The sequence below is a fragment of the Mercenaria mercenaria genome, chromosome 16 (assembly GCF_021730395.1).
Source record: "Mercenaria mercenaria strain notata chromosome 16, MADL_Memer_1, whole genome shotgun sequence".
Classification (NCBI taxonomy): Eukaryota; Metazoa; Mollusca; class Bivalvia; order Venerida; family Veneridae; genus Mercenaria; species Mercenaria mercenaria.
In genome coordinates this window covers 17,001,459-17,019,169 of record NC_069376.1, presented here as the reverse complement: position 1 = coordinate 17,019,169, position 17,711 = coordinate 17,001,459, and the positions used below count along the sequence as shown (strand labels likewise).

Sequence of the window (17,711 nt, the reverse complement as noted above, 5' to 3'; positions counted from 1 at the left end):
TTGTCAGCTGTACTGGAGTAAAAATATGGTCTTCCTCGGCCATTAAAGCTGCATAATCAGCTGTACTGGAGTAAAAATATGGTATCCTCGGCCATTAAAGCTGCATAGTCAGCTGTACTGGAGTAAAAATATGGTCTTCCTCGGCCATTAAAGCTGCATAGTCAGCTGTACTGGAGTAAAAATATGGTCTTCCTCGGCCATTAAAGTTGCATAGTCAGCTATACTGGAGTAAACATAGGGTCTTCTTCGGACATTAAAGCTGTATAGTCAGCTGTATTGGAGTAAAAATATGGTCTTCCTCGGCCATTAAAGCTGCATAGACATCTATACTGGAGTAAACATATGGTCTTCCTTAGACATTGAAGCTGCAAAGGCGGCTGTACTGGAGTAAACATATGGTCTTCCTCGGCCATTAAAGCTGCATAGACAGCTGTACTGGAGTAAAGATATGGTCTTCCTCGGCCATTAAAGCTGCATAGACAGTTATACTCGTGTAAACATGTGGTCTTCCTCAGCCATTAAAGCTGCTTAGTCAGCTGTACTGGAGTAAACATGTGGTCTTGCTCGGCCATTAAATCCGCATAGTCAGCTGTACTGGAGTAAACATGCGGTCTTCCTCAGCCATTAAAGCCGTATAGTCAGCTGTACTGGAGTAAACATGTGGTCTTCCTCGGCCATTAAAGCTGCATAGACAGCTGTACTGGAGTAAAGATATGGTCTTCCTCGGGCATTAAACTGCATAGTCAGCTGTACTGGAGTAAACATATGGTCTTCCTCGGCAATTAAAGCTGCATAGACAGCTATACTGGTGTAAAGATATGGTCTTCTTCGGGCATTAAAACTGCATAGACAGCTGTACTGGAGTAAAAATATGGTCTTCCTCGACAATTAAAGCTGCATAGACAGCTATACTGGTGTAAAGATATGGTCTTCCTCGGGCATTAAAGCTGCATAGTCAGCTGTACTGGAGAAAACATATGGTCTTCCTCGGCCATTAAAGCTGCATAGACAGCTGTACTGGAGTAAAGATATGGTCTTCCTCGGGCATTAAACTGCATAGTCAGCTGTACTGGAGTAAACATATGGTCTTCCTCGGGCATTAAAACTGCATGGACAGCTGTACTGGAGTAAAAATATGATCTTCCTCGGCCATTAAAGCAGCATAGTCAGCTGTACTGGTGTAAAGATATGGTCTTCCTCGGCCATTAAAGCTGCATAGACAGCTATACTGATGTAAAGATATGGTCTTCCTCGGGCATTCAAGTTGCATAGACACTTATACTGGTGTAAAGATATGGTCTTCCTCGGGCATTAAAGCTGCATATTCAGCTGTACTGGAGTAAACATATGGTCTTCCTCGGGCATTAAAACTGCATAGACAGCTGTACTGGTGTAAAGATATGGTCTTCCTCGGCCATTAAAGCTGCATAGACAGCTATACTGATGTAAAGATATGGTCTTCCTCGGGCATTAAAGCTGCATAGACAGTTATACTGGTGTAAAGATATGGTCTTCCTCGGGCATTAAACTGCATAGTCAGCTGTACTGGAGTAAACATATGGTCTTCCTCGGGCATTAAAACTGCATAGACAGCTGTACTGAAGTAAAAATATGATCTTCCTCGGCCATTAAAGCAGCATAGACAGCTGTACTGGTGTAAAGATATGGTCTTCCTCGGCCATTTAAGCTGCATAGACAGCTGTACTGGTGTAAAGATATGGTCTTCCTTGGGCATTAAAGTTGCATAGACAGCTATACTGAAGTAAAAATATGATCTTCCTCGGCCATTAAAGCAGCATAGTCAGCTGTACTGGTGTAAAGATATGGTCTTCCTCGGCCATTAAAGCTGCATAGACAGCTATACTGATGTAAAGATATGGTGTTCCTCGGGCATTCAAGTTGCATAGACACTTATACTGGTGTAAAGATATGGTCTTCCTCGGGCATTAAACTGCATAGTCAGCTGTACTGGAGTAAACATATGGTCTTCCTCGGGCATTAAAACTGCATAGACAGCTGTACTGAAGTATAAATATGATCTTCCTCGGCCATTAAAGCCGCATAGACAGCTGTACTGGTGTAAAGATATGGTCTTCCTCGGTCATTAAAGCTGCATAGACAGCTGTACTGGTGTAAAGATATGGTCTTCCTCGGCCATTAAAGCTGCATAGACAGCTATACTGGAGTACACATGTGGTCTTCCTCGGCCATTAAAGCTGCATAGTCAGCTGTACTGGAGTAATCGTATGGTCTTCCTCGGCCATTAAAGCTGCATAGTCAGCTGTACTGGAGTTAACATATGGTCTTCCTCAGCCATTAAAGCTGCATAGTCAGCTGTACTGGAGTTAACATATGGTCTTCCTCAGCCATTAAAGCTGCATAGTCAGCTGTACTGGAGTTAACATATGGTCTTCCTCAGCCATTAAAGCTGCATAGTCAGCTGTACTGGAGTTAAGATATGGTCTTCCTCAGCTATTAAAGCTGCATAGTCAGCTGTACTGGAGTTAAGATATGGTCTTCCTCAGCCATTAAACCTGCATAGTCGGCTGTACTGGAGTTAACATATGGTCTTCCTCAGCCATTAAAGCTGCATAGTCAGCTGTACTAGAGTTAACATATGGTCTTCCTCAGCCATTAAAGCTGCATAGTCAGCTGTACTAGAGTTAACATATGGTTTTCTTCGACCATTTAAGCTTCATAGTCAGCTGTACTGGAGTAAACATATGAGCAGCACCATGAGAAAACCAGCATAGTTCATTGCAACCAGCCTGGATCCAGACCAGCCTGCGCATCCGCACAGTCCGGTCAGAATCCATGCTGTTCGCTTTCAAACCCTATTGCAATTAGAGTAACTGTTAGCGAACAGTATTGGTCCTGACCAGACAGCGTTGATACGCAGACTGGTCTGGATCCATGCTGGTCGCAAATGCACTGTATTGGTTTTCTCATGGTGAGCCTCATATGGCTTTCATCGTCTATTAATATTAATAGCTGCATACTAGTACTCAGTTGTATTTGAGTAATCCTATCGTCTTTATCAGCCACTTGAAGCTGCACAGTGAGCAGTATTTGAGTGACTTAAAATCAAACCATCACTGAAGCAAACGAACAAACAGGATAATATCGTCCAGAAATCCCGGTCATTACATGAAAAAAGTCTAAAATCTAGAAATAATTTATATTGACGACGCTTAATACGTATGATAATATCAAATCACTCTTTCATACAGTTTGACAACGGTACAAAAATGTATAATAATTATGTTAAAGATGTTTCAGATAAGTGATTTAGCAGGATTACAGAGTTTAATTTATTTTTGTAGGAATTAGAGGTCATAACTTCTGGGTGGATGGAACTAACGCTGGAGCTACAGATTACTCCGCGTCAGACGCATACAGAACGACGGATAATCAAATAGTTCCAATCAATACAGATGTATTATGGGGGAGTAAAAAAGGGCCGGATGACAATGCAAATGATCCACGCTGTATTTGGATAGCAAGTGGATTTTCTTACTATTTCGATGACGTTCCTTGTACATACTGGGGGGTTAAATATATCTGTGAGAAACAACTGGTCTAATAAGAATTCAATTCTGTTATTTTCGTTGTCCATGGCTACAATTAACAAAATCATGTCTGTTTTTGCGCATATCCAGTGTGGTTTCAGTTTTCTCGTTTTGGCAACCAGCTGTTTATTGTAATACTCTATTAGAAAGTTTAAGTATGGTTAATAGTTAATACCATGGCTACGGTATAGGAAATGATCTAACTTAGGAAATGAGCTGTCACCAAAACAAAAACAAAAAAGTTATTGGAATTTTTCCAGTTTTATTGTTGGCGCTTTCATTAAAATCATAACATTCATAGGTTAAAGTAGTTCTGCACGTTTGATAAACCAGAAGTGATGGCATTACGTCATTTTCCCGAAAAACGTAGAATAAAACCTGGATTCGGCGTACGGAAAAGAAAATCATTTTATGAATAAATGGCAACCCGTGAGTAAATTTATTTCAATGGCATTGTTATTATCTTTCTAAAGTTAAAATATGATATTATAACATCTGACACGTTTAATAATTCAAAATAATGTCTTAAAAGTATCTTGAAATGTGCGGTTCACTTGAAGAATGGTCAAATATCTCAAAAATAAGCACACGGGCCTATACATTTTATTTGACCACATTATGGATCATATGTTTATTTACGACTGTGAGAAGTTACATTAAATCTGCATTGCAGTAAAATTTCTAATCGCGAAAATGTTATGAAAGTTGTGATTTTCCCATAGAGTCCCATTATGAAGAATTATGAAGTCAAGCATACGACCCTATCTTTTTTATTTGCTGAATTTTCTAAGCGTATTCTGAATTTTTGACAAATCAGGATTTAATCAAATTCTACATTGTAGAAAATATTTCGATCAAAACGTGCAGAACTACCTTAATTAGTAACTTCGTATCAGGAGTTCGACAGCGGAAATATTGCGCGATTTTAGGAGCGCAATATTCTTCCGCTAAAGAACGAGTGCAAAGATAATAAACATTTTATTACATACATATTTATTGTCTGGAACTCTTTAATCTTCGCCAATATATTCGGACGTTTTCGTTAATTTACGCAATGTTTGTATCTTGAAAATACCTATATTACTAAAGTAACAGATACAGTTAACCGATGACATGGTGGTGTAGTGGTAAGGTGTCTGACGTCTACGCGTGTTACCACGTGTTCGAAATCTCATTATTAAATCATTTTTATGTAATGTATTGCAATGTTATCGATACATGTTTTATTGTTACATTATTTTATGAGTCATAGTTCATGACTTTAATTGTTTCTCTCGTAGTATTTATTTTCTGGAGTACTTTGTATTTTATATAGTAAGATAATTCTAAAAAATAAATATTACACTTTTTCTACAACGATTAAATATAATAACTTTCAGCAAATGAACAATAAAAATCACGATACGTTTGATCCGATAAGTGGTTAGTTTGCAGATAAAATCAAACCCACAACCCCGAGATTGGCAGCTGAACGCTTTGTCCGCACGGCTACTTGCACATGGGATATTATGTTGTTAAAGAATTATATATGCTATAGTTATATCGCTATTTATGTTTGGACAACGGAAATAAACGGAATATTCGTAAGTGCCATGTTAATACTTATAAAATATGGTCAATACACGTATTTATAAATGTTATGTAAATATGAATTTGTTCAATAGCCTGAATAAGACAGACAATCCTGAAGTAAATAAAAGTATTAATGCAACGACAAATGAAATTACGTCACGCACTTAGTATGAAATTCAGACAGGCGTCAGTGTATGGAAAAATATTGACGTTTCCGGTACCATTGTAACTTAACGAGATATTGAAACGAGTGTGTAATAAAAGAACGAATTAACCTCCGGACCGTATGACAGTTTTTTTTTTTTTTTTTTTTTTTTTTTTTTGCATCGCATTCCAAATAAAGTCATTTTTCAACAAAAGATTATTTTAACAATCGTTTATAAATGTTTATCACAATAAATTTATCCACGTATCAACTCGGGTCACATGATCATTTTCGGCCAATGAAACTCTTACAACGTCATTGAGCATTCCGAACCGTATGATACAGAAATCTTAAAACCATGCTGACCATATTTTTTTCTTAAAAAGTGTCATGTGTTCAAAAACGTGGATTATAAACCATTTGACCAAGATTACAATGTGCATCACTCTGTTCTTATTCTTTTTCGCCACCATAAACCGCCCACACAATTATGTTACCGACCGGGAAACAGCAAGTACAGAATACCAGGGTTAGACTTTCCTATGACTCTGAAGGTGTAGACATTTCATGAGGCAGCTGAAAAGTTAGGTAGGGTTCCTGTCAGGGTTATATAAATTAGTAACTGACCAGTCACAGGTTTGGCCGTGACAATAAATAAAACTGCTTTTCCCTGCTCATTATGCGTGAACATTCTCATGCCTATTAAGGGCTCCACTCTTCTATGTGGAAGGTAACATTGGTAGTTACTGAAGTTACAAAACTCGCTCAAGGCTGATCACTACCAAAACAAATCACAAGCAGTCCGAATATAAAGTTTAAACAGTATTAATATTGTTTCCTTTCCTAGTGCCTTTTCTCAACAGCAACGTGTTTACTTTTACTCTAGCGCGCTTCAGTATGTATCACTTTGCATTTTGTCGAAATAGGCATGTTCCTATCGCATGCTAGGTAAAAATGGCGGCGCAAGAATTTAAGGCTATATATCAATTAAAGAAATTGTTCTTTGTTTCATATACTTCGGAACAATTTTTTACAGTTTCTAGATTTTCACTCCGTCGTAGACCTATTTTCCACAAGATATCCATACATTTACTTCAAGAAAACAAAACGAAAAAGAGGTGTTGAATAGTATGCAGTGAAATGCAAGTCAACTGAAGTCAGGTACCCCCATATTACCGCATTTCAGAAAGCGGTCCACTGAATAAACACCCTACTTTCGTTTTCAAGTAAACAATTTGAAAACATTCGAATATTGGCATGAAAAGTGTTCTATTTTATGTAAAATTCATTCCACGAGTGAAATAATGCCCATTTGGCTTCTTTCGACTACAACATTTTTGACCGAATTACTGCAATATAACCTTAATGTCTCGAAAAGAAAAATTGAAAAAAGAAAAAGCGAAAAGGAGTAAATTCAACGGGTTGTATTTAACGAACTGTAGTTTTCTTATATAAAAGTTTCTTATATAAAAGATTTTTTTGTTTTTCTAAAGTAGCGATATAGTTCTTTATGGGAATTAAAGTCCCTGAAAGTCTGATATGCTAGAAAATGTCGAAAATCCGTCCTGAAGTCAGTGTATTTTAGGTTATAACACACTAAATAGTTGTTGTTCTTTATTCTATATAAAATTGACCTATTTCCAATGGCCGCAGCACACATCAGGACCCATTTTAAATGTCTGTAAACTACATTTTCTTGAAGAATATTGTCAGTGGTAAAATAAAAATCAAAAGAAAAGTGGGGGTCATGTTTGATGCAAGAAAAATAATTTCAGTTAAACACACAAACTGCAAAATCAGCTAAAAAATGAGACCCCAAATTATACTGGTGGTGTATGATCTAAGTTTCCATGAAAAATTTTGTCATGGTGTTATTTCATGATCAAAATGCTATCTACATGTCAAGCATAGATCTGCCATGTGATTTTACCAAAAAAAAATGCAAAGAAAATAAGGAAAATAGCTCTACACAGCGAAAAAACTGAGGACTATTTGTATCCGCCATTATGCGACTACTATTTTTTTCGCGCCATTTTTCTATTTAGTGTCTGTATGCCTTTATATGAAATAAAGAACAGCCGGATTTAGTGGTGTTCAGACTAAATGCGGCGGCTGGATAAAGAGATTTACAAACGTGGTAAATCCAAATGCAAGTGTCGAACAAAGTAGATGTCAACATGGAGATTATTATTGCTCGTCTTGATACAATAATTCTATACAAGGTCCTGCAGACCTAAAGAGTTACTATTTGCAATCTGGATCTAAAGATAACTAGTCTCGTACAACGATTATAGGTAGGCGTATAGTGTTGTCAGAATAATATCGTTACGGCAAACCTTGGTTAACATAAGAGTTTAGTATGAACACCACTAAATCCGGCTGTTCTTTATTTCATATAAAGGCATACAGACACTAAATAGAAAAATGGCGCGAAAAAAGTAGTAGTCGCATAATGGCGGATACAAATAGTCCTCAGTTTTTTCGCTGTGTAGAGCTATTTTCCTTATTTTCTTTGCAAGAAAAAATGTATACTGTAGGGATAACGCATGGTTTTTCGTGTTATAACATCTGCAGAATCCCTAGGGATTGGTTGGTGCCCGAGCCCGGTAGGGCGAGGGTACCAACGATTCCCGAGCTATATCACGAAATGAACATGCTTTAATTAACGCTATTCTAGCATACAACGGGTACAAACTAATATTAAATATTTATTTTATCCTACAACGTCATTAAATTTCCATGAAATGCGCGGGATTGTCTGTGTCGTTTTTTCACGTTAAGGTTATTTTCCTTTTGAATTATCCGTTTTTGGGGCCGTAATGCGTTAACGCTATGCCATGCGCATATATAAAAAGGTGTTTTAAAGGCGTACGCTAGAATTCCCTGTATATGAGATGGGCGAAAATTTTTCCAATAACAGAATTTCTTTAAACTTTGGATATTGAAGGACAATCGTCTAAGAAACAAAAAAAAAATGCAATAAAAATCATAGGTCACCGGATTCGAAAAAGAGTTATCTGCCCTTGAAAACGTCATTTTTGGGGGAAATGCCGTTTTCAAGGGCAGATAACTTTTTTTCAATACAGGTGACCTATGATTTTTATTGCATTTTTTTTGTTTTTTATATGATTGTCCTTCAATATCCAAAGTTTGAAGAAATTCTGTTATTGGAAAAATTTTCGCACCAAATTCTAGCATACGTCCTTAACAACTCGTGAGCGCGAGACACACGTTTTCTCTACTGTTAAAACATCCCTAGAAAATGACAAGAACAGCAGTTTTATGCTAGAATGTCACTTTGAGCATGTACAGCAAGTTTTAATTGATGAAGATATTGGACTTAATAAAAGTTTGAAGTCAAAAAGGGACATAATTCTCGAAATATTTGCAGGAAGAATTACAAACTTGTCACACTAAAGAACATTGTCACTATGTACCACACGTTTCAATTGAATATCTTTAATAATGAAGAAGAAATGGGGCTTCGTAATTGTTTTTACCAACACAGGCACCGACACCGTCGCCGGGGCGAGCGCATTTCTTTCAGTAGTCGACCTAGAATCAGAAAAAAGCTTCTGCCATACAGAGATCATCTGCTAACTGGCGCATTCTGGATTCTGTTCAACATGTAAGCTATAGAATATAAGTGTTTATTGTTTCTTCAAAGTTGATTATTTATATTAATACACATATATTGTTTTGTATACAACGATTGTTTTCCGTGATAATATTACTTTAGACTTATCATCGAAAGAATCAAGTATATTTTTTTAAATATGCTATGAACTTCCTTTTAAAGAAAGACACTGTTTAACAACAACTAAAATGCAACAAAAATAGTGGGAGCAATAAAAAAGGAAGAAAATTGGAAGCCTATATTTTGGACATGACCTTATCTAGATATATTAAATCGATTGAAATCAGATTACTTCTACCGGGTATTAAGCGCCATTCAATACACTTTAAACCTATTACATGTATTATATAGAGCTATATAAACCATTTTATAATATCGTCCTTTGCATACATAACATTACAGCCAGTTTGTCAAGTGGGCAACTACTGGATACGTGTAAACAAACGTAAATAATGTTACCTTTTAAATAAAATCGGTCTTATATTGTATAATATTTTATTATCGCACATGGGCTGACCTGTTTGACACAGTAATAAATATTTTACAATTGACAATACCAATGAAAGAAAACTTTTGAATTTAAGATAAACAAGTCGGATTAGAACTAGCAGGGGAATAAAAGTGAAGGTGCGTTTTAAAAAAAAAAATTAAAATCATATATAATACAAATACAAAGTCATGGGATGTGGATCTTCGACAGCAGATAACTCGGCAACAACACGAAATGAGACACAACCGAAGCCGACAACCAATGACAATACACCAACTAGGAATGAGACACAACCGAAACCAAAACCTGATACAGGGAACCAGTTTATGAATGATGCTATTGCGTCCCACAACAAGTACAGGTACGCCAGTTTATTTAAGGTAGTGGATTCATAAAGACAATCAGAAATTTCCCTTCGATTACGTATTCCCCGTATGCTATTTCGGCATTGTCCGTATGCTATTCGGCATTATCCGTATGCTGTTTCGGCATTATCCGTATGCTATTCGGCATTCTCCGTATGCTATTTCGGCATTCTCCGCATGCTATTTCGGCATTCCCCGTATGCTAGTTCGGTATTCTCTATATCGGCATTCCCCGTATGCTATTTCGGCATTCTCCGTATGCTATTTCGGCATTCTCCGTATGCTATTTCGGCCTCTCCGGTATGAACAGAAGGCAAGGTGCTCGTATGAGTTACACCATGGTCCGAAGCATGCCGAAACGCGATACATATACATACACATACGCATTGCTAATCGGGCCCTCTACCTTAAAGTGACTTACCCACACATTTTAGGCGAAAATATTTTCTCTTAAAAATCCATAAAAAGTGAGTACTCTGAAAGTGACTAGTGGTACAATCGTATTGAAATAACTCGGATTTAGTTGCAAGATATTCATTCTTATGAATTACCAAAAATATCTGTGTCAAAGGTAGTAAACCGTTGCAACCCTTTGAAATAATGCGAACAATTTACATTATCCTTGCATTTTAACAAAATTTTACCTTTATTTTCACTCTCATCATCAATTTACATTATGTTGAAAATTGTCATCTAAACTATGGGCATGTAGCTTTAAGAGTTGTGCAGTTTAGGTATAAATAAATAGGTAGTATTAAGCCTTCAAAATGTCTTCTGTACAGTATTGCTTTATATATAAGTACTTATTGCTAGTACTATTATTATTATTCATTATTATTATTATTATTATTATTATTACTATTATTATTATTATTATACAAATCTGCTTAAGCGACCACCTGTATTAAGCAAAAACCTTTGTTATAAGACCATTAAATTTAAATCCATCTATAGTGCATTTCATATAGATTGAACCTGTATTAAAAGACCAACTGTCTTATGAGACCAGTTTTTGCTCTTCCTTAAGTGGTTTCGCTGTATTACTAGATCATGAGAATATGAGTAGTATTTGTCTTTTCTTTAAAAACATAGGGTAATGACTTACACTAATTTTTGAAACAGCTCAACCACTTCACGGTATCTTAAATTTCTGCGAATATTAAAGTAGATGTTCACAGACACTTGATAATTTGGCTATATTTTTATACGAGAATCTGACAGTATAGAGCTAATATAGAAAATTTCGTTATGTCGCGTTGGTGTTCGCAAGATTTATGTAATACATTTTCGTTGTGTCGTCCTTGCACGCGCACCAACGAGACATAACGAATTTTTGAAAGTTTTGTGTGTCGCTATGGCATAGAAAATGCATCAAGGCGACAAAACGAAACTGAAAGCGCGACATATCGAAACACAGAACGCGACAGAAAGTAACATTTTATTTCAGACTTGCGCATGCGCCATCAAAAAAATTAAATCGTTTTGACATGTTGGCGCGTGCGGCAAGACGAAATAAAATGTTTCGCTGTCTCGCGTTGGCGCAAGCACCAGTACGACAAACACAAATTTGGAAGAATCTGTATCTAGTCATGCGCATGCCAACGCAACGTAACAACACATTTGATTTCGTTTTGGCGTGCGCGCGCAAACACTTTATTAATGGCATGGTCCCGAATGCGAAATAACATTTTTTGTCTGTCGCGTTGTCGCGCGTTGTTAGTTTCGTTATGTCATGTTTTCGCGGGTACTAATACGACACACAATCCTTTCGCACCAGGACGACACACTGAAATGTGATTCAAAAGCCGCGCGAACGCCAACGGGACATAACGTAATGAATCAAATTCGACATAGAGGCTGACCTGGGGTCTGTATCTTCTTTAAGAACAAGTTTGAAGTTTAAAATGAATCCTTAGATAGGTTTCTTACAAATGGGCCTGCTTAAAGAGAATTCCGATAATTTTTTTCCTTTCATAGAATTTTTTTTAATTCATGTATATGATAGGAAAATGTGTGCTGAAAACAATGAACAAATAAAAATAATAGGTCACCAGGCTTGTTTTTGTGAAAAATTGCTTTGAACACACCCACTGTTGCTGAAACTGCCAGCGATTTTTGAACATTTTCATAATTTTCTGCTTTTTTATAAATACCAACCAAAATATACATCCAGGCAGCACAATACGGTTTTTTTCTTATTACTGATTTTATCATATACTTACTTGATATCATAGTCATATTTGTAATACTCTATCCTTACAATGATGGGTACAAATAAAAAAAAATATTGTTTCATATTTACTTTTGTGAACTTTTTTCAATGAAAAATACCCATAGTGAAGAATATGTTTTTAAATTTTGAAAAAACTCTTTCATGGAATTTTTTCTTTTTTTTCTTGTGTATAGATAATTGTATTGTCAGCATAAAAATGGCTAAAAATGTATGGGTCACCAGGCTAAATTTTATGTTAAGACCGCTAGAATACAAACACCTGTTCGGACGGAAATGGCGCGAACCTGCCCAAATTGATTACATGTATGTCTGCTAAAAGTTTAAAAAAAGTTTTAAAAATTCTTAATTCTTTCTATAATTGCATACTAAATAATCTGAAAGGTGATATTGTCTTATCAGTACTAAGTCAATTATCTTACATTATATGAACAACACTGTCTTTATACTAAAATGCGATGTGAAAACACAACCACAAAAATAGCAAGATACCTGTCAGGCATGATACTTGTCAGTACAACATAAACCAGTATCAACATTTGATTACTGATATAACTTATCAAAAATGTTATTTCATTCAAGATTCCTCATATTTAAGATTGTCTGTAACATGTTTCAACAAATGTTGACTTCAGTTCAGTTTTCCATAGAAAGTGTCGGCTGCGCAGAAAGATGCGCATTAAAAACTATAGGAATTCCCTTTAAGAAATTGAAAAAATAACGAATTACTGAAATGTTGTAACTGAATTTTTTTAATTCAGAGCGATCCATGGGGCACCTGAGATGCAGCCAGCACAGGAACTGATAGACTACGCACAAAAATATGCAAATGATCTAGCTAAAAGAGACACCATGGAACACAGTAAATGCACACTGCCCTCTGGTGGGAGAATAGGAGAAAATCTTTACTGTTATTGGTCCAGCAATACGACAGAATCTCCTACAGGTACGTAACTGTTACTGATCCGGCAAATAGACAGCTATCTCTACCAAACCGTTACTGCTATGTCCAGCTATCAGTAAGCTGTCTCTACCGGTACCAGCGATGCAGTAAGCAGTCTCTACCGGTACCAGCGATCAGTAAGCTGTCTTTACCGGTACCAGTGATCAGTAAGCTGTCTCTACCGGTACCAGCGATCAGTAAGCTGTCTTTACCGGTACCAGCGATCAGTAAGCTGTCTCTACCGGTACCAGCGATCAGTAAGCTGTCTCTACCGGTACCAGCGATATGTAAACCGTCTTCATCGGCTCCAGCTATCAGTAAGCTGTCTCTATCGGTACCAGCGATCGGTAAGCTGTCTCTACCGGTACCAGCGATGTAGTAAGCAGTCTCTACCGGTACCAGCGATCAGTAAGCTGTCTCTACCGGTACCAGCGATCAGTAAGCTGTCTCTACCGGTACCAGCGATAAGTAAACCGTCTTCATCGGCTCCAGCTATCAGTAAGCTGTCTCTATCGGTACCAGCGATCGGTAAGCTGTCTCTACGGGTACCAGCGATGTAGTAAGCAGTCTCTACCGGTACCAACGATCAGTAAGCTGTCTCTACCGGTACCAGCGATCAGTAAGCTGTCTCTACCGGTACCAGCGATCAATAAGCTGTCTCTACCGGTACCAGCGATCAATAAGCTGTCTCTACCGGTACCAGCGATCAGTTAGCTGATCTACTGTTACCGTAACTTATACAAGTTCAGTTCAAATAATATCTATTAAGAATTACATTCATGCGGATCATTAACTCATATTTGACAGTAAGCAGTAGGTATTTGACATTTAGCGTTTGTTTTTGACATTAAGCATATGGCATGTAGCATTTGCAATTTAAAAAAAAACCTGGTATCTGGCATTTAATATTTGTCATCCAGCATTTGGCAATTAGCATGACGCACAAGCACATCGGACAGCTGTATGGGCCAGCAGGTGCGTACTGTACGGGATGTCAGTACACAATGCTAATAGCCGAATTATTTAATGCTAAATACCAGATACTTAATGCAAAATGCGGCAAACTATAAATAGAATACGCCGATTACTTATATACAGCACACTTATTTTAGATGTCTCTATATTTTCAGCGGAAATGGCTGTAAGTTCTTGGTACGACGAAATTAAGGATTATAACTTTAATAATCCAGGATTTGGTATGAATACAGGTAAGATGAATTCTTTGATTAAATGCAAGTAGTCTGAAATTTCAATTATATTGAAATACAAATGATGTAGATTGTTTAACCGGTTTTCTCCTAATGGTTGTTAAGCACCACAGATTTACGCTATTCAGTTAGCCTTACCAGCGCTCCTTGATTCGGTATCAAGGACGGTCGCAGTGGTGCAATGGTAACAGTCTGACTACAACTTCAGAGGTCCTGATTTCATTACCCTCTTTCTTAAAACAAATACCATTAATACCATGTGTGGGCGCTTTACATCTGGTGCGCTAAAGAACCAGAGAAGCCTCCGGAATTGGAACGTATTAGGTATTTTGCAATATCCGCCAACGAAACATTGAAAACAGTCTAGTGGAGTAGCCCATGTTCATTCCTGGTGCCGAGTATGGATAAGCTAACATAAAAAAACAAGCAGGATTTTCTCATTGAGTAACTGGTTGTTAGAGATCTGAGTTTTCTGCCTGATCTTGGCAGATACAACAATATAATTAGGTGTATGTATATAATCAAAATCCATTGAAGCAGTACGTGCACCTGGCTCTCGCTGATTCATACTCGGCACAACCGCCTCGGAGGATCCAGGCCAGTAATACGGCCCTAATTCTTTTATCCACATTTGGGCCTCTAAAATGATGTTTTAAAACTTCTGAATTTCTGAATTAACCTTTGGCTTTCTGAACATTTTTTTTTCTCATAGGTCATTTTACACAAGTGGTATGGAAGGGATCTACAGAGCTAGGTATGGCCTGGGCGAAAGCTTCCGGTGGTACAACGTACGTGGTGGCTAATTACAGACCTGCAGGCAATATGATGGGAGACTTCGAACAAAATGTACTTCCGAAACAATAATTAGTTAAAAAAAAACTATGATAGGCAATGTTTGAGTGTTCATATGTCTTTCTTGACCCATCTTTGTTGAAGGTTTGATTTTTCTTAAAAAAATGTGTTATCTATGTGTTATCTGTACGCAGTCGTAACCAAGAGTTTTACTAGAGAAAGAAAGATGCATATTTCGCACATCTTCAAAGGTAGCAATACAAATGTTCTTGTCGAGTCATATAAGTCACTTAGAATCACTGCTCCCCGCTGCTGCGAGTTCGAATCTCACCCGAGAGGTCGAGCAAGTTTTTTATATTTTAAATTGCAATACGTGAGTACTTTTATCTCTACACGATCTGTGATTTATTTGCTCAGTTGTTTAAGTAAGGTTATTTTTAGATTGTCATATAATTTAGATATAATTTTTTATATTGCATCGAGTAAATGTGTATGTTTATGTTTTAAAGATAAATTTTATTGCACCTGTTTAATGATTTACCAAAGATATATCTATTCTATATACTAGATCTTATAATTTATTTAAAAAAATAAAACTATAAAAATATTTTATCACTTTTACTTTGTTTAAGTTTTCGGTGTTTAAGTGTTCTATGGAATATAGACTTAGTACTATGGTGATAATAGTACAAATGTAGAAATATTTAAATGAAGAGGCGACTCTTTAAGACTTGTTAGGTACTTGTGAGCGGCCACGAGAAAAGGTACCATCTGAGTACTATAACGTTGATGAAAAAGACCTGTCTATGCATATATGATCATTTAGTCTGGCTATCAGCTAGATGCTATTCACATTTTACTTGTTTATGATTTTCCCTTGATTTTACTTTTCTTTGACTTGTTGTTTAGAGGGGAAATAAAGCACGAGAAAAAACATATATATACGTATATAATATAAGTATAAACATATATAATACGTAGGGCCTTTATACTACGATCACATGAATAAGTGATACATAATTTTGATTTGGAAACAAAACTCTTCAGCATGTAATTTTTACAATTCTTCTCTCGTCTGACTGCGGTAGGAGATTCATAACCACATAAATTTCAGAAATAAAAAACGGTTGGATTTTACGTCGAATCATCGACACAAAAGGTCAAAATTATATCGCCGAATAAATTTCTTAGGAAATGACAATAAATAGACATGGCAAGCGCGAGGAAACGCTGCGTGCGCACTCAGTGCGACTTGTAGGGTTGTTATGTCCTAAAATCAGAACAAACAGATATACTGACCAGATGAAAATGATGAAAGCATCATTTTCTTATTTATTTTTAAATGATTTCTATTCACATAATAGTCATAATCATCGTTTTACTTACATATCCAATAAATTAATGATGAAGAAATAATAAAATAATTTATATGTACAAGAATGTTTCGAAGACCAGTCCACCCGTCTGTAAGAGAAACCTCACTTGAAATGGTTCCTTAAATCCCGCGTCTATCGGGATAAAAATTGAACGGAACATTCTGCAGCCCTTTAATCACATTCTTTGAAACGCTTTCTAAGCAATCCATATCGCCTGTACTAGGTCTCTCAAAAGAATCTATAATAGCTCCATCTACGCATAGGCCGCCGTCTCCTTCCGCTGTTCCTGAACCCGGCACGTCTTCCTCCGGATCCAAGCCCATTGAAGAACTGGTCGAGTTCTCTACCGTGACCACCCATGTCTGTCCGTCCGTCCGGCCCGACTCGGTAGCTGATTCTATGGTAGCTGGGATTGAGTTCCATTGGTACTTGACCTAAGTGCAATAAAAACAATTTCTTTTTAAAAATTCAAAGAAAAAGTAGGTGTATTTATATCAAATACAGATGTTTGTGGTAAAGCAGGGCTGACGTTATTAGGATCTTTTCACTTGATGTTAAAATACTGTTCATCATAAAATGGCACTATGAATTGTATAAATGAGCCGCGACATGAGAAAACCAACATAGTGCATTTGCGACCAGCATTGACCCAGACCAGCCTGCGCATCCACGTAGTCTGGTCAGGACCCATGCTGTTCGCTAACGCTTTCTATAAACGTATACTGCGCGGATGCGCAGCCTGGTCTGGATCCATGCTGGTCGCAAACGCACTAAGTTGGTTTTCTCATGGCGTGGCTCAAATAGAAGAGGCAGGTAAAACCTGTGAAAACTATACATAAATACCAAAATATCTGAGTACGAGTACAATATAATTCTGTATTAATAACTTTATTTACAAAAAAAAATGTGATAAACGTATACAAGACATGTGGTGCGCCTAGCCTTTACATAAGTTTTTATCAGTCAATAAGTATTCGTCAAATGAATAGTCACATGTTTATAGGTTATTAGCTTTGTATCGAGTTCTGCAGCGGAAATATTGCGCGACTTTAGGAGCGCAATATTCTTCCGCTAAAGAACGAGTGCATATTTCCCGATGCAAAGATAATATCCGTATCTACACATATAAATATAATGTAAATATTATGAATTTATTCAAAAGCCTGAATAACAACGCCAATAAAGAACTAAATAAAAGAATTAATGCAACGACGCTCATTAAATTATATGAAATTCAGGCGTCAGTGTATAGTTTCCGGTAACTTAACGAGGAATTGAAACGAGTATGTAATAAGGAATATACTGTATATTATGTCCAATATGTTATATGTAGTCATGTTATGTAAATGCAGATTACTGATTTAAAAAAAGCAAAACAGGTACT

General features: G+C 36.8%; 2 protein-coding genes across 2 annotated transcripts in view; one reads left to right on the top strand and one right to left on the bottom strand.

Moving 5' to 3' along the window:
* LOC123540439 (phosducin-like protein 3) overlaps positions 1 to 17,711 on the bottom strand; it is a 478,889-nt gene that overhangs the window by 237,647 nt on the left and 223,531 nt on the right. The gene's annotated exons all lie outside the window — the stretch shown is intronic.
* On the top strand, positions 9,356 to 15,561 carry LOC123540584 (Golgi-associated plant pathogenesis-related protein 1-like). Its single transcript, XM_045325721.2, has 4 exons — positions 9,356 to 9,774; positions 12,770 to 12,954; positions 14,082 to 14,159; positions 14,872 to 15,561. Exons 1-4 carry the CDS (start codon positions 9,602 to 9,604, stop codon positions 15,021 to 15,023), a joined length of 588 nt encoding a protein of 195 aa, XP_045181656.2. The 5' UTR covers positions 9,356 to 9,601; the 3' UTR covers positions 15,024 to 15,561.

Excerpts from the sequence above, each read along its gene's own strand:
- LOC123540584 (XM_045325721.2), top strand. The coding sequence starts at position 9,602 with ATGGGATGTGGATCTTCGACAGCAGATAACTCGGCAACAACACGAAAT. Across the intron at positions 9,775-12,769 it reads GCGTCCCACAACAAGTACAG|AGCGATCCATGGGGCACCTG; the intron begins GTACGCCAGTTT and ends TTTTTAATTCAG. Across the intron at positions 14,160-14,871 it reads AGGATTTGGTATGAATACAG|GTCATTTTACACAAGTGGTA; the intron begins GTAAGATGAATT and ends TTTTTCTCATAG.